The 22,180-nt window shown below is 50.1% G+C and overlaps 1 protein-coding gene across 1 annotated transcript; it reads left to right on the top strand.

Annotated features, from left to right (window-relative positions):
- Positions 1-10,633: 10,633 nt before the first annotated feature.
- LOC138080427 (putative DBH-like monooxygenase protein 2) lies at positions 10,634-18,579 on the top strand. Its single transcript, XM_068973423.1, has 13 exons — positions 10,634-10,918; positions 11,798-11,944; positions 13,580-13,741; positions 13,985-14,068; positions 14,901-15,068; positions 15,273-15,375; positions 15,555-15,721; positions 16,032-16,123; positions 16,389-16,485; positions 16,603-16,662; positions 16,905-17,035; positions 17,931-18,045; positions 18,337-18,579. Exons 1-13 carry the CDS (start codon positions 10,634-10,636, stop codon positions 18,577-18,579), a joined length of 1,854 nt encoding a protein of 617 aa, XP_068829524.1.
- The last annotated feature ends 3,601 nt before the right edge of the window (positions 18,580-22,180 follow it).

Genomic DNA, 22,180 nt, shown 5'->3' with positions numbered 1-22,180 from the left:
TCAGGCTAGAGCTTGCGCCTGTGCACAGAAATAAACACCAGCTACTGCAATGATGAGGCTTTCAAAGACTTCATAGAATTTAAAGTTTCTTTCCTCTGTGTATTTCCTTCAAGGATGGGAGGGTTTGAGAAACCATAAAATGAGTTCTGCTCAGTAGGGACCCAGGGTGGGAAAAAAGCCCTGGTTTAAAGTCATCAACTAGGACACCTGGAACAGAATAAGACTGCCTACTGGGGGCTTCCCTGGAGGTCCAGTTAAGATTCCATGCTTCCAATGCAAGGAGCGTGGGTTTGATCCCTGATCCGGGAACTAAGTGTCTACACGCCATCCCAGTGTGACCAAACGAAAACAAAGCTGTGGTTCTGGACGAAACCGAACAAGACAATAATAAAAATTTAAAATTAAGAAAGAAATCACCCACTGGAAGCTAAAGACGGGGAGCCAGGGGTTGAGGAATCCCAAGGCCATCACTCCCAGACCCTTTGAAAACTCAGTGCAGCAGTAGGCACCTTGATGATCTCACTTTGGGATTTCTGGCAACTGCTCTGACCAAAATTCAACCAAAATGCCAAAGAGAGAGGACTCAGGTATCCAAATGCCAGGCTGTAGGTCTCCTCCTCCTCGTCGTCCTTGTCTTCTGGAGTCAGGCAGGTGTTCACCACCACACCTGAGAGGGGCTGAGAGAAGACCAACGCTATGGCTGCCATCATGACCTCTGTGCAGGTCATGGAGATCCGCGGGCAGATGGCGCCCCCTGGTGGAGAAAGAGTCTCACTCTCCACAAGCGCAGAGAAAAGCGCAGGTAGGTGCTGGTAGTTCCGCCTGGCAAACCAGAGATGGGGCTGCCTTTGAAATGCCTCTGCATTCACTCACGCCCACCTGACACCCCAGTCACCTGCTCGTGTGGACCACACCGTCTGGGATGGAGAAGCTCCGAGCTGGAAGCGGGGTGGGTCAGCGGCAGTCCAGTCTCCCTTCTCTGCACGGGTCTCAGGACTGGCGTCTTTCTCATAACACCCCTCCCTGTGGTTCCCGGCCATTCACCTGGGGCTGAGCCTGCTGTTCTGCCTTGAGCCCACATGTACCCTTCCTCAGGCTGCAGATCCATTTCTGAGCCGTGGCTTTAGGTCAATATTTGGTGAGCCCCCCACTCCGGAACCCAGACCCTGGTCCTTTCTAGGTCAGGCCCTCTCTGTGGATCTTGCTTTTAAAAAGGTCAACTGGAGATTGAGGCGTGAGAAGTTCAGGAGGTGCTGAGGGCAGAGGATGTGGATCTAATTGGGAAAACGTGTGCTTGTTTATGCAAATGGTGTTTGTGGTGGAGCCGGGGAGTGTCATACATTGAGATATTCACTCTACCTCTTTTCTGAGCTCCCAGGATCTCTTTGGGTGTGCTTCTCTCCTCTGGACATTGATACTGGTCTTAAAGTGCAATATGCTTTTTATACATGTGGAGAAACTAGTTCACAGTGATTAAGTCTTCCCAGGTGGTAAAGAGCCCACCTGCCAGTGCAGGAGATGTTGAGACACAGGTTCGATCCCTGGGTCAGGAAGATCCCTGGAGGGGGGCACAGCAACCCGCTCCAGTATTCTTGCCTGGAGAATCCCATGGACACAGGAGCCTGGAGGACTATGGTCCTTGGTGTTGCAAAGAGCTGGACATGAGTGAGGCAACTTAGCACAATACCACCACTGTGGAGAGAATAGCCAACAGTGATTAAGTCCTTCCTACATGACTCTGTATTTTCCTAAAGGCTTCACCTGAACTGGGTTGTTTAATCCAAGAAGCAACCTTCTGAGCTGGGGAATTAGTGTCAGTACTTTGCAGACACAGAGCCTAAGCTTCAAGGAGAAGGAGTCTTCCCCAGAGGCACAAGCGGCTGTTGGGCCACGGATCAAGCCTTGGACTCACTGGGCTGAGTGTTTTCTGAAGCTCAGGGAGAGTCTGCTTGTAGTAAAGAGGCCAGAAGGGAAGATCCAGGTTGAGGAGGGCCATCAGGGCAGAGGGGGAAGAGGAGGAGGTTGGGTCTGTGGCTGGGACCCAGAGGGTGGTTTTTATTCATTTTCCCAGTTAGGGTGTCTCACTGTGTCTTTACTGCAGGTGCAGAACACCGTTCTGCCCTGGGTCACATTGGCCACGTGTAGGCTCAGCTCGCTCTCACTGACCCGCGTGGCCCGGTAATTCGCTCCAGGGAGGTTTATGACTTCCTCATCCCCGGTACTCCGCAGACTGGCCAGCACCTGTAGTTGCCCCCTGAGATCCTGCTGGTACCAGCTCATCCAGGGGTACTGGGAATCCTTCAGGATGCACCGCAGGGTTTCAGCCTGTCCGCGAGCTACCAGGACCCACCTGGGCTTTTGCTCCACCAAGCTTGTGGCTGCATCTGAAACACACAGGCCGGCCAGGCTGAAGCTCCTGGGGGTAGTGGTCACCACCAGATCTCTAGCTGCAGCCAAAACCTGAAGGGGGATCCCATGAGTAGGCTGTTGCAGAAGGGGTCCTTTCACAGGGTGAGCAGACCGCAGGGCGGTCTTGGCAAGGCTGGGGTCAGGGAGCAGAACTTTCTGTGCCTACAGGCACCCCTGTGACCCAGCCCGTCTTTTCCTCCCTCAGTCCACCAAGTGATTGTCTCTGCCAGGCCCCTGACCTGTACTCACGGCAGCCAGGAGCACCCAGCCCCACAGGACGGGAAACAGGGCCATTCCCTCGCCTCTCCAGCAGGTCAAGGGGATGGGGCCACCAGGCAGGAGAGCAGACGCTGACCTGGGAGGCCCAATTAGAGGCTGAGACTCTCCGGGCCTGACACTCAAAAGGGAGTGGCTTTTCCAGGAAACTCAGTATCTTGTCTCATCTACTCACTAAAGCTCAAACCTCAAACTGGAGTTTCCTGTTTCGGCACACCAGTGCGCACTCACACACATGCATACACACTCCACACACTCACCCCGGGGGCCTTGGTGAGTGTACCTGGACCTGCACCCTCTCAGCTGCTTTGCAGAGAGATTCCTAGAAACATGATGCTGAATCTGTATCTCAAATCTTCACAAGGAATTAAAATAACTCAATGAAACCAAGTCATAGGGCTTCCCTGGTGGCTCAGTGGTAAATAATCCTCCTGCCAAAGCAGGAGACACAGGTTCAGTCCCTGGGTCAGGAAGATTCCCTGGAGGAGGGCATGGCAACCTACTCCAATATTCTGGCCTGGGAAATCCATGGACAGAAGAGCCTGGAGGGCTATCGTCCATAGGGTTTACAAAAGAGTCGGCAGGACTGAGCAACTAGACAGCAACCAAGTCAAACTTGTAGGCTGAACAGACATTTTCCTGCATGCAGAAAGGCTCCTGCAGGGCAACTTAGGTAAGGAACACTCATCTCTGATGACCCACGTTTTCCTCTGTAAAAGCAAATACAAACAAAACAGAATAAGGGAAGAGACTTCCAACCCCTCCATTTTCTTAGAGCATTTATTCCAATGTATGGCAAAACCAATACAGCATTGTAAAGTAAAATAAAAATAAATAAATACAATTTTAAAAAAAGAAAACTTCTAAGTTCTTTCTCTGCCTCTTTGAAATGTACATACCATACTCTCCTTAAAAGCTATATCACCTCTTGCCAGTATTAAGACCCAGGCATGTCTCTCTCAAGGACCTGCAACCATTTCTTTGGAATAAAATCATGAAGGAAGATAAGGCTAACTTGGTCTAGAGCAGATGCCTGGCACCACGTTGCAAAATGGTTTCATCATAAAGATATGATATAGGGACTTCCTGGCTGTCCAGTGGTTAAGACACTGCACTTCCACTGCAGGGGACCCAGGTTTGATCCCTGGTTGGGGAACTAAGATCCTGCATGCCACAGGGGGTGGCCAAAAAAATAGAAAAATACAATGACATTTATTTTTCCTTTGGTAAAGCCAGTTAGCAAACACAGATAGACACCTCAATTCCCAAGGGACTTCGGCATGGACTGCGGATTACCGAAGTGGACTGCTAAGTCCTCTCATTTGAGGACTAGTTATCGCTTCTCTTAGGGCTTCCCTTGTGGCTCAGCTGGTAAAGAATCCGCCTGCAATGCGGGAGACCTGGGTTCGATCCCTGGATTGGGAAGATCCCCTGGAGAAGGAAAAGGCTACCCACTCCAGTATTCTGGCCTGGAGAATTCCATGGACTGTATATTCCACAGGGTCACAAAGAGCTGGACACGACTGCATGACTTTAACTTTAACTTTTATTTTTGATTGTATTTTCCCAACAACTCACAGTGCTGCCACTTCCTGGCAGTGTGACCTTGAATCTCAGTTCATTTCTCTGTAAGATGGAGATAATATTGGAAGCTAGTTCATAGGAGTAAGTGGATTAATATATGAAAATTTCTTAGTATGGAGCTTCTACTAAGACTCACTCAGTAGGAGTTGACCTCTAATGTTGCAATTGTAACCTTCCAATTCAATAAAGATATGACAATTATAGCTTCCCTGGTGGCTCAGACAGTACAGAATCTGTCTGTAATGTGGGAAACCTGGTTGGGAAGATCCCCTGGAGAAGGGCATGGCAACTCACTCCAGTATTTTTGCCTGGAGAATCCCCATGAACAGAAGAGCCTGGTGAGCTACAGTCCATGGGGTTGTAAAGAGCTGGACACGACTGAGCAACTAAGCACACACCCATACTGGTCTTTAATCTCCTGGCATGCTGCAGTCCATGCGGTCGCAAAGAGTCAGATACAACTTACTCAACATCAACAACATGTATAAAGTAACTTCATTAATATTTTCTACATCACACTTTCAAGTCTGCATAATCTAAATGTGCACAGAGACAGAATGATCTCTGTTCGTCTCCAAGGCAAACCATTCAATGTCACAGTTATCCAAGTCTATGCCCCAACCAGTAACGCTGAAGAAGCTGAAGTTGAACGGTTCTATGAAGACCTACAAGACCTTGTAGAACTAACACCCAAAAAAGATGTCCTTTTCATTATAGGGGACAGGAATGCAAAAGTAGGAAGTCAAGAAACACCTGAAGTAACAGGCAAATTTGGCCTTGGAATGCAGAATGAAGCAGGACAAAGGCTAACACAGTTTTGCCAAGAGAACACACTGGTCATAGAAAACACCCTCTTCCAACAACACAAGAGAAGACTCTACACATGGACATCACCAGATGGTCAACACTGAAATCAGATTGATTATATTCTTTGCAGCCAAAGATGGAGAAGTGCTATACAGTCAACAAAAACAAGACCGGGAGCTGACTGTGGCTCAGATCATGAACTCCTTATTACCAAATTCAGACTGAAATTGAAGAAAGTAGGGAAAACCACTAGACCATTCAGGTATGACCTAAATCAAATCCCTTATGATTATACAGTGGAAGTGAGAAATAGATTTAAGGGACTAGATCTGATAGATAGAGTACCTGATGAACTATAGAATGAGATTTGTGACATTGTACAGGAGACAGGGATCAAGACCATCCCTATGGAAAAGAAATGCAAAAAAGCCAAATGGCTGTCCGGGGAGGCCTTACAAATAGCTGTGAAAAGAAGAGAGGTGAAAAGCAAAGGAGAAAAGGAAAGATATAAGCATCTGAATGCAGAGTTCCAAAGAATAGCAAGAAGAGATCAGAAAGCCTTCTTCAGCGATCAATGCAAAGAAATAGAGGAAAAGAACAGAATGGGAAAGACTAGAGATCTCTTCAAGAAAATTAGAGATACCAAGGGAACATTTCATACAAAGATGGGCTCGATAAAGGACAGAAATGGTCTGGACCTAACAGAAGCAGAAGATATTAAGAAGAGGTGGCAACAATACACAGAAGAACTGTACAAAAAAGGTCTTCATCACCCAGATAATCAAGATTGTGTGATTACTAATCTAGAGCCAGACATCCTGGAATGTGAAGTCACGTGGGCCTTAGAAAGCATCGCTATGAACAAAGCTAGTGGAGGTGATGGAATTCCAGTTGAACTGTTTTAAATCCTGAAAGATGATGCTGTGAAAGTGCTGCACTCAATATGCCAGCAGATTTGGAAAACTCAGCAGTGGCCACAGGACTGGAAAAGGTCAGTTTTCATTCCAGTTCCAAAGAAAAGCAATGCCAAAGAATGCTCCAACTACCGCACAATTGCACTCATCTCACATGCTAGTAAAGTAATGCTCAAAATCCTCCAAGTCAGGCTTCAGCAATACGTGAACCGTGAACTTCCAGATGTTCAAGCTGGTTTTAGAAAAGGCAGAGGAACCAGAGATCAAAATGTCAACATCCACTGGATCATGGAAAAAGCAAGAGAGTTCCAGGAAAACATCTATTTCTGCTTTATTGACTATGCCAAAGCCTTTGACTGTGTGGATCACAATAAACTATGGAAAATTCTGGAAGAGATGGGAATACCAGACCACCTGACTTGTCTCTTGAGAAATCTGTATGCAGGTCAGGAAGCAACAGTTAGAACTGGACATGGAACAACAGACTCGTTCCAAATAGGAAAAGGAGTACGTCAAGGCTGTATATTGTCACCCTGCTTATTTAACTTCTATGCAAAGTACATCATGAGAAACGCTGGGCTGGAAGAAGCACAAGCTGGAATCAAGATTGCCGGGAGAAATATCAATAACCTCAGATATGCAGATGACACCACCCTTATGGCAGAAAGTGAAGAGGAGCTAAAAAGCCTCTTGATGAAAGTGAAAGTGGAGAGTGAAAAAGTTGGCCTAAAGCTCAACGTTCAGAAAACGAAGATCATAGCATCTGGTCCCATCACTTCATGGCAAATAGATGGGGAAACAGTGTCAGACTTTATTTTTGGGGGCTCCAAAATCACTGCAGATGGTGATTGCAGCCATGAAATTAAAAGATGCTTACTCCTTGGAAGAAAAGTTATGACCAACCTAGATAGTATATTCAAAAGCAGAGACATTACTTAGCCGACTAAGGTCCGTCTAGTCAAGGCTATGGTTTTTCCAGTAGTCATGTATGGATGTGAGAGCTGGACTGTGAAGAAGGCTGAGCGCTGAAGAATTGATGCTTTTGAACTGTGGTATTGGAGAAGACTCTTGAGAGTCCCTTGGACTGCAAAGAGATCCAACCAGTCCATTCTGAAGGAGATCAGCCCTGGGATTTCTTTGGAAGGAATGATACTAAAGCTGAAACTGCAATACTTTGGCCACCTCATGCGAAGAGTTGACTCATTGGAAAAGACTCTGATGCTGGGAGGGATTGGGGGCAGGAGGAGAAGGGGATGACAGAGGATGAGATGGCTGGATAGCATCACTGACTCGATGGATGTGAGTCTAAGTGAACTCCGGGAGTTGGTGATGGACAGGGAGGCCTGGCGTGCTGCGATTCCTGGGGTCGCAAAGAGTTGGACACGACTGAGCGACTGAACTGAAACATGCACAAAATGTGAATTGCACTATATTCTAAGTAGCATGTGCTGATTCCCTCTTTTTTTTGTTGTTGGGGGAGGATCTACCCTTTTTATATATAACTGTTGACTACAAAATTATTCACAACCTAAAAGTTGAGAGTTATGTTTCATTTGATGGGAATTTTTAGGACTTCAAGCCAGGGAGGGTGCATCTCAAGTAACCCTGAGAACTGCTGTGGGGGAAGCAAGGGAGGGAGCCAAGGTATTTAGGAGTTTTGCAACAAAGATCAGGTAGTCTGAGCATCAATAGGTAATTGTTAATTAAAGAAAACCAGCTATCTAGAGTTAAGGAACTGAGCACTTTTCTTTGTATTGGAAAATGCAAGAGTCTGGGCTCACTGAAATCATTCTTTTGATATACACCTCAGCCATCTGGGGCCAGTATCCTGTGTTTTCACTCCCTGAGTTTCTTCAGGGATCACTGTAGGGAGTAGCTATAGTCTGAAGGCTGCTAGATAGAAGGTATTCTTCTTCCTGAGTTGCCTGGAGCTCACCAGCTCACCATCTGGTGGTGGCTGCAATTGCTGATGACCATGACATCCTTTGTTTACCAACATGGCAGGAAATATTCCATTTCTCAGCAGTTTCAGGCCTGAAAGTGTCAGTCACTCAGTCGTTTCCAACTCTTTGAGACTGCATGGACTGTAGCCCACCAGCCTCCTCTGACCATGGAGTTCTCCAGGCAAGAATACTGAAGTGGGTTGCCATCCCTTCTCAAGGGGACTTTCCTGACCCAGGGATCGAACCCGGGTCTCCTGCATTGCAGGCAAATTCTTTACCATCTGAGCCACCTGGGAAGACCTGTTTCAGATGTACAGCATTATAATGCAGCACCTGAACACTCTGCAAAGTGATCACAAGTCTGGTCAGCATCCATCACCGTGCTGTTGATGTCCTTTTCCTCAGGTAACCACTCCTCTGATCTCCTGTGCTGAGTCACTCTTGCCTTCAGCCCTCTTACCTATTCCCAGCATCAGGACTCCAGAGAAGGAGAGAAATGAGCTTAGGGAAGCATTGCCCAAATCACACCTCTTGAATACCAGACCAACGGGCATGCCAAGATACGTGCTCACCCTCACAAGACTCAAGCACCTAATCCTGATGTTTGCTCTCATGAGAGTCACTCTGGGGTTTAGACGATGAGCGGAAAGTGGGCTGGGAGAGGGGAGAAAATGGTAACTCGGGGAAAAGGGGAGCAAGAGTAGAGAAAAGCCCCACGAAAAGCCAGACAGAGGGGACCCAGGAGCAGGGATCCCCTGTGTTGCAGTGGTTACTGGCTCTCCCCAGGCCAGTGCTCTGGCCAGTGAGCAGATTGCAGGGGAAGAGATCGTGGGCCCATCTCAGTTTACAGGCCTGGCTGTCCTGTTTCGCAGCTCCTTCTCCCTTTTCCCTTCGCCTTAATCCCCAAATGCGATTGGGATCAGCATGTCTCTGACACCCCTGTTATCTCCTCCCCAGGCTCCCGCTCTTCAAGATCGGTGCCTCCCCAAGCTCCTGCTCTGCTCTTGGCCCGGTTCCTATCCAGGGCCAAGGTAAGCCTCTTCCTTCCAGATGGCTGCCTAGCTCCTTACCTTCCCTGCCCTGCTCAGGGTGGGTGGTACGGTTGTCCTCTTGAGAAAGGTGCTTTCTCTCAGCTGCACCCCAGCTACTACTCAGGTGCTCCCAGCAGCTGCAAACAACCTCAGTTAGGTTCTTACCAGCTTTGATGAGCTCAGCAGGTGATGAGAGCACTCATCTTCCCTATATGGAGGCTCAGACAGAGGCTCCAGTGTCTATCCACCCTTATTTAAGCCGAATTCCTGTGTAGAAATGTGTGGCCCAGACTCTGATGGAGGAGGCCCTCCAGGCTAGCCCTGTTTTGTTTTGTTTTTTCAGGCCCTCTCCATTGTCTGATGAAAGAACACTGAGGGTCAGGTGAGGATGGGCTCTATTTTGTCCCTTTCCTAAGGAGCAGCCAGTGAATGACACCAGCTCCCTCCACCAGGACAAGTTATGGTAGAAATGCCTGCAGGGGAAAGAGTTCTTGGTGGGTGTCGGTGACCTAAGGGCGTGTTCACTCTCCTGGGCCCCTGTAGACTCATGTTTACTCTGCCACTGACCAGATGGGAGCTCAGACACTGATCAAGTCATTCCTTGATGATTCCATTTCCTCATCCAAAAATTAAATGGGCTGGGAAATCAAGTGGATCTGAAGTTCCTTTTCATCCCGGTGTTCCGATGCTATAATATTCCTCTGGGCTTCTACTGTTTGCATCGCACCGAAAAGCTTGCCAGCTGCCAGCGGGGAAGCTGGCCAAGCCTCTGGTGAAGGGTCCCTGAATATGATTTCTCTGAAAGGCAATTCATGGGAAGAAGGGGAAAGTGCAGAGCATCCCAAAGGCAAATTCATGTTTATTCCCCATTTTCTCTGTCTCATCCTCCTCCTTGCTCCTCCCCAGCAATGTGCAGAAACTCGAAGCTGCCCCAGAGTTGCCCGTCTAGAAAGCTGATTATGTCTCCCTCACCTCTACATGTCCTTCCAGGGATTAGTAGTCAAGACTCCTGCAGGAGATGGAAATCGAAGCCTTCCCTCGCCCCCTGCCAGCACCTCTTCTTCTTCCTGCGCTGTAGGGAGGCTGGAAGGCAGGGCTACGTGGAGTCCCACCCCCACTCCCGGTCTGTGCATCACTTCTGGGCAGAGACAAAACAGAAAACGCTCGTGAAAACTGGGGTGGGGAACATGCGCCAGAGGGCAGAGGGCTCAGTAAGAACATCCAGGGATACAGGGATGGGGGGCAGGAAGGGAAAGAATGCAGGGAGGCAGAGGGAGAGGGAGAGGGAGAGAAGCATTGCAAGAAATAAAAAAAGGAGGGAGAGACAGTGAGGAAGGAAGAAACAAAACCTCCTTGATTCCACCGAGTCCCCATGGTCAGGACACTTGCCTCGGGTTGGCAGGAGAGAGCCAGGGTGGTTCACTCCTGAGCATTCCACGCCAGGTGCCCACTGCAGGGCAAGAGCACCTTCTCTCTGACCACCTCACACCTCCTGAGTTACGTAAGTGGCTCCACTCTGAACCCAGAGATAATCAGATCAGAGGGGCCCCAGTCTGCCCCTCCCCTGTGGCACAGTGCCTGGCACAGTGCCTGGCGCAGATGCAGGTGCATATAAGTCCGTACTTCTTGAGTGTCCATCTAAGGAGAGATGCTCCAAACCCCAGAAGCCATGGCCTGTCCCCTTCTCTTCTGGCTTCTATTTACGGCGCTTGCAACTCCCTCCCAAGGCGATCGCCTTGGCCCCACGCCGCATCTGCGTTATTCGAGGTTCCTAGACGCTTCTAACGCTGTTTTCCTGCGCTGGGACTTTGACTTTGAGGCTGAAATCATCACTTTCGAGCTCCAGGTCCGGACAGCTGGCTGGGTGGGCTTGGGTGTCACCAATCGCTACAGCAGAGCAGGAGGTGACCTGGTTGTCGGAGGCGTCTCGCCTGACGGCAATGTCTATTTCTCGGTGAGTCTGAGGGTGGCTCCCTCCCAAGCATGCTGGGTCTCTTGCTGGGTGGAGGATGACTCTGAATCCAGGAAGCATCCATATTTTCCAAACATATTCAGGCATAGGCCCAGCACACCAGCTGAAGGCTGACCTCTCCCTACAGAAATGGTCCACTGGAGAGGTTGAATCTAGGTCTTCCAGACTGAATGTCCCTAAAGTGCCCGGGGAATGGAGGCATTGGACTGAAAGAGAGAGTGTCCTGGGCCACAGTCTCAGTGCAGGTCACTGGGGGAGAATCCAAGCTGTTTAGGATACAGTCACCATCCTCTGTTACCTTTAGGCTCAGTGAGAGAGACCACACCATTAAATAGTCTAGGAATGACATCAGTGCCCACAATAATAATAGCTTAAAATTATTATGCACTTTCGGTTAAGCAGGGGTTGGTCCAAATCTTTGCACATTAAACCTCCCAGTATCACCAGAAAGTAGAGGACTATTCTCCCACTTTATGGATGAAGAAGCAGCTCACCTGTCTCCCAGTCTCATTCTGAACTGCATTTATATGGGGAAGGGTCAATGTGAAGAGCCCCCTGAAAAGATGAAGAGCATAGAGCTTTCAGGGAATAAGTGGATTTTTAAGACTCGGGGATATAGGAATATTAGGATTCGTGGAGATGGGATTTGAAATGGGAGAAGTCAAGCAGGATCAGATGCCTTCCCTCTTCCCCATGAACCTCCCCTTGATGCCATGCTCTGTCCCAGGAGTGAACTACGTTGCATAGACCCGGGTTCCGCTAATTCGGTACCTTAGTGGGGCTAAAGGAACTCAGACTGCTCCAAAGCCGTGAGCACTTAGGGCTCCCAGTTCCCACCCCGTGACCTTCCCTGGGCCCCAGGACCAGCACCTGGTGGATGAAGACACGCTGGAGGAGGATGGGAGCCAGGATGCAGAGCTGCAGGGGCTGACGGAAGATGCCGCCTACACCACCATGCGCTTCTCCAGACCCTTCCGCTCCTGCGACCCTCACGACCAAGACATCACGGTAAAAGAGAGAGGGGAGAGGAGCATTTGGTTTCAAGCAGCCTTTCCTCCTGGGCGGTGATGTCACCCCAACCTGGAGTGGCCGTGCTCATCGGGCAGCCAGTCTCGGTTCCCAGGGCTGCCATCTCTCTCAGCATTCTCCAGCCTGGCCACCCCCCAATCCTGTCGCCTGTGACTCCACCAGCCCTCTACGGGCAGCCTTCCCCTGACAACCCATGCCTCCTTCACTGGCGTCCCCTCTTGAAGAACCTTGCCTGATCTCCTTGAACTGCAGGGTGTCGTGAACCACCTGTAGACACGGGCTCAGAGACGGGATGAGAGAGGGGGTGTGGCTTGCCCAGCATCTGCAGCAGGTCAGCCTCTAAGAAGAACCAGAACCCAACTAGTTCTGATCCCTAATCTCAAGCCCTGTCCATTCTGAAACTGCAACGTGGTGTTCTGTGGGGGCGGCTCCGAGGAACTCTGGTTCTTTATGTCTCAGCACAGAACAAAATTCAGCAAAAGGCAAAGTGATAGATGAGAAGGGATTTACTAGAAGAGGACACTTGTGGGGCTTACATCGGGTGGGCGAGAGGGAGCTGCCCTTGAGAACCTAGTGCGCTACAGGTTTATAATCAAAGGAAAAGTGGGAAGGCGGGGGGGAAGACCACCTTCTGCCTCATTCTTGAGTAGACATCACACTTCCATCCTCAGTTTCTCCTCAGCATCAGGTGATGGAGTTTGCTTATCTCTACGTGGCCAAGCCAGGACTGTTATGGTGCTACGGAAAAATTGTTTCGGGTCTCAGTACGATGAGGGTCTTTCACTTTCACCTTGCCACAAATTATTGTTTTTTATGTGTGTAGAGAGTATGTCCTAGGTGGTCATTAACTAACTGAGCTCGCCGGCAGGATGTGTGTTTCACACCACCGTTGTTTTATTGTTTGGGTGAATGTCTCCTGTTTCTGCTGCATGGTTTTGCTGCTAAATAAGCCTGTTTGGTTTTGCTTCCCTGATAGCTCAGCTGTTAAAGAATCTGCCTGCAATGCAGGAGACCCTGGTTCGATTCCTGCACTGGGAAGATCCCCTGGAGAAGGAAAAGGCTACCCACTCCAGTATTCTAGCCTGTAGAATTCCATAGACTGTAAAGTCCGTGGGGTTGCAAAGAGTCAAACACGACTGAGCAATTTTCACTTTCAAACCTGCTTTGGTCGGAGTTCCCTGGTGGCATATAGGGGCTTCCCTGGTGGCTCAGATGGTAAAGAATCTGCCTGCGATGCAAGAGGCCCAGGTTCCATCCCAGGGTCCAGAAGATCCCCTAGAGAGAGCACTGGCAACCCACTCCAGTGTTCTTGCCTGGAGAATCCCACGGACAGAGAAGCCTGGCGGGCTCTGGTCCATAGGGTTGCAGATGGTCAAATGTGAATGAAGTGACTTAGCACATGCAAACCTGTTTTCTTGAGTAATCTTTAACTCACAGGGGTCTCTCATACTTTTAATCCCTTAGTGGGATTAACTATTTAATCACTCACTTTGCCCCTTCACTCTGTCCCTATCAGTTGCACTGTAAGCCAGTGACTTGTGTGGTGGTTGGGTGTGGGTGTGTGCAAAGTGCTGCTTGTGGGTGGCAGCAGCTGGATGCCCTTGACACCCACAGAGCGACACTGTGAGGGTGCTGGCCGCCTACGGCTTGGATGACACCCCAAAGATAGATCGGGAGCGTACTTTTGTGAAGTCCATCTTCCTGCTCCAAATCGTCCACCCTGATGACCTCGATGCCCCCGAGGACACCATCATCCATGACTTGGAGATCACTGATGTAAGACCCCCTCCTTCCTGCCCAGTCGCCTCCAGCCCCCTCCCTACCTTCCACTCTATCCAGACCTTCCTCTTGCACCCAATATTCAGTACATTCCTGGAACCCAGGTTCCTCTGACTCCCCTTGGTCCCCCAGGATGGTCAAACTGGCCCTCAAGTGGCTGCCCTTCCCTGACCTGTCCCTTCCCCTGCTTCTCTGGGAGCCTCCCTCCCACCCGTTCAGCCTCTGCGTGTCCCCCTCTAGTTCCTCATCCCAGAGGATGATACCACGTACGCCTGCACCTTCCTCCCTCTCCCCATCGTTAGCAAGAAGCACCACATCTACAAGGTACCATGAACCAGACGGCGGGACATTGTCAAGGTGGTTGAGACAGGCAGTGGGCACGGTTGACTCTGAAGAGGTGTAGGATGAAGGTGTCCAGGAGGACCTGGGGGCCAGGCCAGGTCTGGTGGAGGTGGCAGTTCCAGGATTTCCTGAGCCCGGAACTACAGCTCGCAGCACTGTTTCACTCATGTGCCATGGTGCAGCAGTGATTTTGATGATGGTCATTAGTTACTAAGTGCCTGCAAAGACCAAAGGATGAGCCCTACCTTGGGCCCAGAAATGTGTTCTTTTAGCCCTGGAGGAAGTGCAGGCTGGTGGGGGAGTAGGGACATGTGGCCAAAGGCTGTCAGGTCGGCAAAGTCTGGTCAGAGGAGACTCAGGTAGGTCACCTGATTTCACATTTGAGTGATTACAATTTTGATCGAATAAATGAAACTGTGACCTTACTGTGAATGGCCAAAGTGTGCAAGCCATGGTTTTCTTTAGAGAGCAACTCCAACAAGGTGTGGCCACAGGCTCAGATATAAGGAACCGATGAGGTTATTAAAGGGAAGTCGGAAGTCTTGGGATATTCCCGGCTAGACCTGTGCTGTGTTCTCAGGAAAGGGTTTTAAAAAGAATGAGGGCTGAGAGAGGAGTCGGGTGGAGCGCCAGGGAAATGACAGGCTGGGGAAGGAGGAGACAGAGGAAATGGACGAGGAAGAGGGAAGTGGAGACCTGGGCATAGTTCCATTAATATTTGAGGAAAAGAAAGCGAGGTGGGGGTGGGGACTCAAAGGATAAGGACGTGACCCAGAAGATCTTGACCGTGCTGCGTCTTGCAACCCGTGCCCAGTTCGAGCCCAAGTTGGTCCAGCACAATGAGACAATTGTGCACCACATTCTGGTGTACGCCTGCGGCAATGCCAGCGCTCTCCCCACCGGCATCAGCGACTGCTACGGAGCCGACCCCGCCTTCTCCCTCTGCTCGCAGGTCATCGTGGGCTGGGCTGTCGGGGGCGCAGTGAGTCCCTGTGATGAGGGAAATCGATGGCTAAGGGGACACCTGTGGTCAGGCAGTGAGGATTGGTGGATGGGTGGAAGATGGAGACAAGGGAGGTCTGGGATGGAGGCGAGAAGACACGGGTGAGTGCCAGGGTGGGCTGGGGGTGTCTCCTGCATCTACGTCCCAGCCATTCTTGCTGCCAAACTTCCCTCCTTCCACCAGAGTTACCAGTTTCCAGACGACGTGGGCATTTCTATTGGGACGCCTTTGGACCCCCAGTGGATCCGCCTGGAGATTCATTACAGCAATTTTCACAATCTGCCTGGTGAGCCTCTACAGCGTTTATGGAAGCGCCCGTGGATGGGGCTGGCTGAGTCCTCTAGGCATTGATGCAGGAGGCCCGCTGACTCCTGCTCGCAGCCCCACCCTTGCTTTCCCAGGCCTCTTTCTCTGCAGCCTGTGACCCGTTCCCCCGCCTCCTCTGACTGGCCCTGCCTGCCCCAGGTCTGTACGACTCATCGGGGATCCGAGTATACTACACCGCGCACCTGCGCAAGTTTGACATGGGCGTCCTGCAGCTGGGCGTCTTCACTTTCCCCATACACTTCATTCCCCCCAGCGCCGAGTCCTTCAGGTCCTATGGACTGTGTAAGACGGAGAAGTTTGAAGAGGTGAAGCCGGAAGGTGTCCCCTCCACCCCCTACTTCCCCTGAGATGCCCTGTTCCCAGTCATAGATCTGGTGTGATCCACCAGTACGCAGCCCGAGTCTCCAAGCCGGAGAAGGACCACCGCCTGGTGATTTGGGAAATTGACCCAACCTGGCTGGTGCAGGGGAGGTGGGAGTCATGGCTGGGCCAGAAGGCCCAGCAGGGACTAAAGGGGTGTGTTCCAGTCTTCAGAGGAAGGTGTCAGATAGTAAAGGAGGAAACCAAGAAGCAGGAGAGTTCCTAACGGACCAGGTGGTCTCCTCCCTGCCGCAGATGAACCGGGCTCCGGTGCCCGACATCCAAGTCTTCGGCTACCTGCTCCACACCCACTTGGCCGGCCGTGCTCTGCAGGCGGTGCAGTACAGGTAAGGGAGACACAGACTGGAAGCACTCCCTTCTGTGTTTGCAAATAAATTTTAGGAACAGTTGTTCATTCTGCAGCATGAGGTTATGCTCAGCTGGAGCAGGAGAAGCTAGAAGTGTTCCTGGAGTAGAGATGACGGAGGGTGGAGATTTTTGTTTTACAGGCCATCTGTGCCCACATGCTGCTGCTTTGTTGAAAGACACACCCCTCAACCCGCCCCAGCGTCGACTTCGCCTTACTCCTCTCCCCACGTTGTCTCCCTCCAGAAATGGAACTCAACTCCGCGTAATCTGTAAAGATGATGCCTACGACTTCAATCTGCAGGAGACTCGAGATTTACCTTATCGAGTGGTGATCAAGCCGGTGCGAGGCGGGCTGGCGTCCGGGGAAGGCAGGATCAGCACTTGTTATTGTTAGCCAAGAGGTCTAAGGCTGGACCCGTCCCTCTGCCTCTTTCAGCGTTTGTCTCTCTCCACACAGGGGGATGAATTGCTGATAGAGTGTCGCTACCAGACGCTGGACCGTGACTCCTTGACATTCGTAAGTACCCATCTCCCCACCATGATGAATGACAGTAAGCCTCGGAATAGCTTTACCCCTGGTCTTGGCTATCCCATGACTCAGATGATGCCACTTGAAGCCCCTTTCTTTCTCCAAGGTATTACTGATTCACGTGGGGCTTCATGCGCTCACATCCCATGACTGTAAGATGGGTACCAGGATTCCCATTTTCTCAGTCAATGACTCACTAAGATTGTTGCCAGCTCTCTCTTCTTCTCCAGGGGGGTCCCAGCACCATTAACGAGATGTGCCTCGTCTTTCTCTTCTACTATCCCCGAAACAACGTCTCCAGCTGCCAGGGGTACCCTGACATCATCTATGTGGCCCACGAGCTGGGGGAGGAGGTATCAGAGTGAGTCACCCTGGAAGATAAGACCAAGACTGACCTCTAGAAGTCAGATCACTTGTGTGCAAAGTATTTGCCTTTTTCTCATGCATTTACCTGATTCGAACACTGTTTGCTTTCAAGGAGTGACCTTTAATTGGGGCTTTCTGGGTGGTGCAGTGGTAAAGATTCTGCCTGCCAATGCAGGAAACACAAGAGATCCGACTTCAGCTCCTGGATTGGGAAAATCCACTGGAGTAGGAAATGGCAACCCATTCTAGTATTCTTGCCTGGACAATCCCATGGACAGAGGAGCCTGGCAGGCTACAGTTCACAGGGTTGCAAACAGTCAGACACAACTGAGCAACTTTCACTTTTCACACTTTAATAATTTTAATGGATAATCATTGACTAATGTAATGCCTTCACCAGGATACTTACCAAGGCCTATCGAGTTCATGGGGTCACAAAGAGTTGGAAGTGACTCAGCACGTATGCAGTAACCTTTTAATTACTTGGGACTAAGGTCCTCCCTGAGGCTCTGATAAAAATGCTGAAGATCCTTTCCAAGAAAAATGCACATCTTTGCAAACACATTTCATTTCACAGACAATTTCAGAACATGTATGGGTTCCCAGAAGCCATCCCATCAACTTTCTTGGACTTCATGGTCCCCAGATCAAGAAACACTTCTTTAAAGAGTCAGCACTTCCTGTTTTGCACTTTTAAAAAATTCTCGTCTCTAATTCTGATGATTTCGCCTTCTGCCATGCTCATGGTTGTCTTACTGAGTTGTAAGACATTCCTTATAGTTTACGCTGACATGGAACTGATGCTAACAAAAGTGAGGCTGCTTTTCACACATTTTGCCAAAGCTTTAAGTCACCTCTGAACTAGTGTCTGCTCTTTCTGCCCACGGCAGCTCCATGGAGGGCATGATGGCCATGAGCAATGTGGAGTGGACCCCAGAGAGCATTAAGAAGGCTGAGAATGCCTGCAAGGAGGCCCAGCAGACAGTGATAATAAAGACCATTGATGTAAGTGCCCCGGGAGACACTGCACTCCCAGGGCTAGGGCTAAAGGAGTGAGGGATGGTTTGGATGAGGCCAGAAAAGAGGAGAAAGGGGGTGTGGATGGCAATGGCAGGAACGCTGGATCAGAGAAGAAGCTGAGCGAGCAGAGGAGGGCTGATGCAGCTCTGGGTGTGGGTGGGTGTCTCCCGGTCAGCCTGTGAGGCTGCAGGGACTGGGGATGGCCAAGACAGGTCTTAGAAATGAAAGGAGGTGGGGGCGCTTCCGCCTTCAGCCTTTTCCCTCCTTCTCCTGCAGGAGCTAATGGAAAACACAACAGGCTGGATTCGGGACATCAACCCTACTCCCCGGGGCCCTTGTTTGGAGTCCTCTGGAGGCAAAGTGGAGCCCCAGGACAAAACCCCTGCAGGCTTCAGGGCAGCCCCCGGGGTCCTCTCGGCATCCAGTAGTGCCACCCTGAGGTGCCTCCCCCTGGCCACCCTCTTGTTTGGGCAGGGAGCCCTGTCTTGGCTCCTTGCCACCCTGCAGGCTGGAATCTGATACCGTCTCCTCAGCCACATACTTAGGCCCCTTCTCTGCTCACACCTCCCCTTATCGTCACACGAACTCCCCCCTTGGCCCCCAAAGTCCCCATCTGTGCCCCTTCCCATGACCTCAGTCATGACTGCAGGCCTGGGCATGGCACAGAGACCACAGAGCCTGTCCCATGACAAGCTTGACAATCCATCCTTCAAAGCATCCTAGAAGCATTGGCAGGACCACACGTCCTCTAACGAAATCTGGATTCAAGGCTGGGTGAGGGACGAGGTCTCTGAGCAGTCCGGTACCCAGACTTGCTCAAGGAGATGCTGTGGGGGGAGGAGGGTGCTTGAATGCGCAGAGGGAGCCCTGTAAACTCTCCTCAGCTCATGCTGGCCCTGGAGGGGCTCCTGTTTCTCTTTCCTGCTGACAGCTTTGTCCAACCCTCCCTGTGAGGCAGAGGCAGCCACATGTGTGCTTCTTGTGGTGAAGGGAGAGGTTCTGTTTATAGGGGACAAAGTTCAAGTCACCAAATTAAACAGAATTCAACTCGCTTCCCAGTGCCTTCTCTTTCCTTTGAGCCTTTGGTCCAGGTGAAGCAGCTGCCACTAAGGTGGTCTCTTAAAGGCGCAGGCTGAGGCATCCAGAGGGCATTTGAGGATCCGGTTGCCCCAAATGCAGCTTCTAATACATCGTTCGCTTGCCTCAGGTGTGCCTTGACTGCCAGGTGATCTTTAGTTCCTCAATATGTATCACATTCTCAACACTCAGATCACCAGGTTTGTCAAGAGCCTGCCTGGCTAGGGAGGCTGACCTGGGCTCTGAAAAGGGGTCGAGGGCATGCCAGCCTGTGAATTGCCTTGCCCATGGTTCCCCTGTCCTCTGGAAGGGACCCCTACCCTGAATATTCCAGGGTGTTTAGAGGATCTTAATTCCCTGAAGATTAGAGATCTGGTCTCTAAATTTCTTGCCACTGCTGGAGTTCATGTGTGTGCATGCCAAGTAGCTTCAGTCATGTCCAACTCTGTGCAACCCTATGGACCATAGCCAGCCGCACTCCTCTGTCCATGGGGTTCTCCAGACAAGAATACTGGACTGGGTTGCCAAGCAAAGCAGAAAACATGGCTTACCCGAAGCCAGAGTTTGCTACTAGGCTTCGCTGTGGTCACCATTCAAGGGAAATGGAGGCTTTTCTTTAAGTAATAATCTTAAAACATTGGTAAGGCCCTTTGGCAGTAGTTTGAGGTTCACAAATGAGTTTCTACAGCATGAAGAAACACACAGATCAAAACTAATCTAGACTGAAACTTAAAACAATCAAAACAGACCTTTTGGGCATCTCCCTGGTGGCCCCGTGGCTAAGACTCTGCACTCCAGTGCAGGGGGCCTGGGTTCAATCCCTCCTCAGGGAAGCAGATTCCATCCCACATGATGCAACTGAAGATCCCTGGTACCACAACTAAGACCTGGAGCGAACAAATAAATAAACATCAAACAAAAGCAAAACAGACCTTTTCTCTCCGGTCTGCCCAATTTACAAAAAGTCTGACCTTTCTATTCAAAACTGTGTTACTCCAAGCACCCCCACCCCCTACCCCTGCAAGCAAATTCTTCCACCCTCGATCTTTCAGGTAAAAACAAGAAAATAGGAGAACCTCCTGGATGGGTTTCTGATGTCAAACCTCAGTCTGTGCTGCAGCCTTATTCTCGGGTCTGTCCTGATAAGTTCAAGTCAGCTGAGCGACCTCCCCAGAGTTCTGCAGTCAGAATCTTCCAATGCTCCATTTCTCCAGCCCGGAGACTGGTGCACGTCCCTCGCACTATTGCACTCCTCTGTACCCACTTTAGTTTTCCTGCTTTCATTTTATTTTCCTTTCCATCTCCTAATCTCAGCATCTAGTCATCATGTACATATTCACTGAGCACCACCTGTAAGCTTGACATTAGGTCAGAATAGGAGCTACTGAAATGAACAGGAGATGGACAGCACCACCTTCCCCGCCCCTCTGACCCGCCCTTGTGGAGCTGTGATCAAACTTCTAGGAGCCCTTAGCTGGCCATTTTTGCCTTGGGTTCAGGGCACGCTCCTCTAAGCCTTTCCTAGTGGACCATTTCTCCCCACTGACTGCCTCCGGAGAGAAACTATAATTTATATCAATTTATGGATAATGACATGCTTCTATATTTAAAAGGAATGCATTTATCTTATGCATATGTATTAGACCATACATATGGCTAATATGAGCTTTGTGGCTCAGCTGGTAAAAAATCCACCTGCAATGTAGTAGGATTGGGTTTAGTTCCTGGGTTGGGAAGATCCCCTGGAGAAGGGAAAGGCTACCCACTCCAGTATTCTGGACTGGAGAATCCCATGGACTGTATAATCCATGGGGTTGCAAAGAGTCGGACACAATGGAGAGACTTTCACTTTTAGATAGTACAGCAAAGCCTGGCGTGCTGCAGTCCATGGGGTTTTGCAAAGAGTCGGACACGACTAGGTGACGGAAAAACATTAGACGATACTGCTGGGAATTATATGACCTCAAGCTTTTTTTTTTTTTCCCCCAATTTATGTGTTTTGTGACTATTTCCAGAAAGTCTAATGATACACTCCAAATAGATGGGCTGAGTGTTGAGGTAGAAAAGGATGACCCCTATTCCTCCTAGAACATCTTAGCACTTGGGTGTCTGCCACACCTCACCCCTCAGTTGGTCCCTAAGTTCAGGTCAGCTCTGAGTGACTCTGAGACTGTAACTTTTTTCCCATCTTACCTCCTCTACTCAAAACTCCATCTTAAATGTGGAGGGTAAATAAATCATTTATTCCCTCACTGCTTTTTCGTGTGTGAAGACAAGAGGTGCATGCGTGCTAAGTCGCTTCAGTCAGGTCCGACTCTGTGTGACCCTATGGACTGTAGCCCACCAGGCTCCTCTGTCCGTGGGATTCTCCAGGCAAGGATACTAGAGTGGGTTGCCATGCCCTCCTCCAGGGACCCTCCTGACCCAGGGATCAAACCTGCATCTCCTCGTGTCTCCTGCATTGGCAGGCAGGTTCTTTACTGCTGGAGCTACCTGGGAAGCCCTGGAAGACAAGAGGACCCATAAAGTTTACAAGGATTCTGGTCTTTCCCATGGAATAAGAATATTTTGATACAATTTCAAATTTATCATTGCAAGAATTCCCATAAGCCCTTTAAACGAGCTGTATCCATTTACATTTTTCCCTGTTTCTCCTTCTCTCTCCTCTCTTGCCATCTTTTCTCTTTTTCTCCGCTCCTTGCCCCCACCCCCCACCACCCACTTCTTCATCTTCCCCTGGCTCTCTGTCTTCCTCTCCTTCATGAAGTTGATAACTTAATTTGTTACTCCTGTTTGCTAGAGTTCTCATCAAGTCTCAATTCATGCTACACTTAGCTCAGACTGAGCAAGAAAGCTTCTCAATTCCACTGCCCCCCGACCCCAGTGGCTGCCAACCTTGATGGCATGCTAGAGTCAGCTGGGTGATGGGGCAGCGTCCAGGCATTAGCATCCATCATTACACTCTCCATGTGTTTCCAATATGCACCCGAGCTTGAGGACCACTGAACCAGAAGTTCCATCGCTCTTAACCAGTCAGCTTCCT

The sequence above is a fragment of the Capricornis sumatraensis genome, chromosome 5 (assembly GCF_032405125.1).
Source record: "Capricornis sumatraensis isolate serow.1 chromosome 5, serow.2, whole genome shotgun sequence".
Classification (NCBI taxonomy): domain Eukaryota; kingdom Metazoa; phylum Chordata; class Mammalia; order Artiodactyla; family Bovidae; genus Capricornis; species Capricornis sumatraensis.
This window is presented reverse-complemented; position numbering and strand designations above follow the sequence as displayed.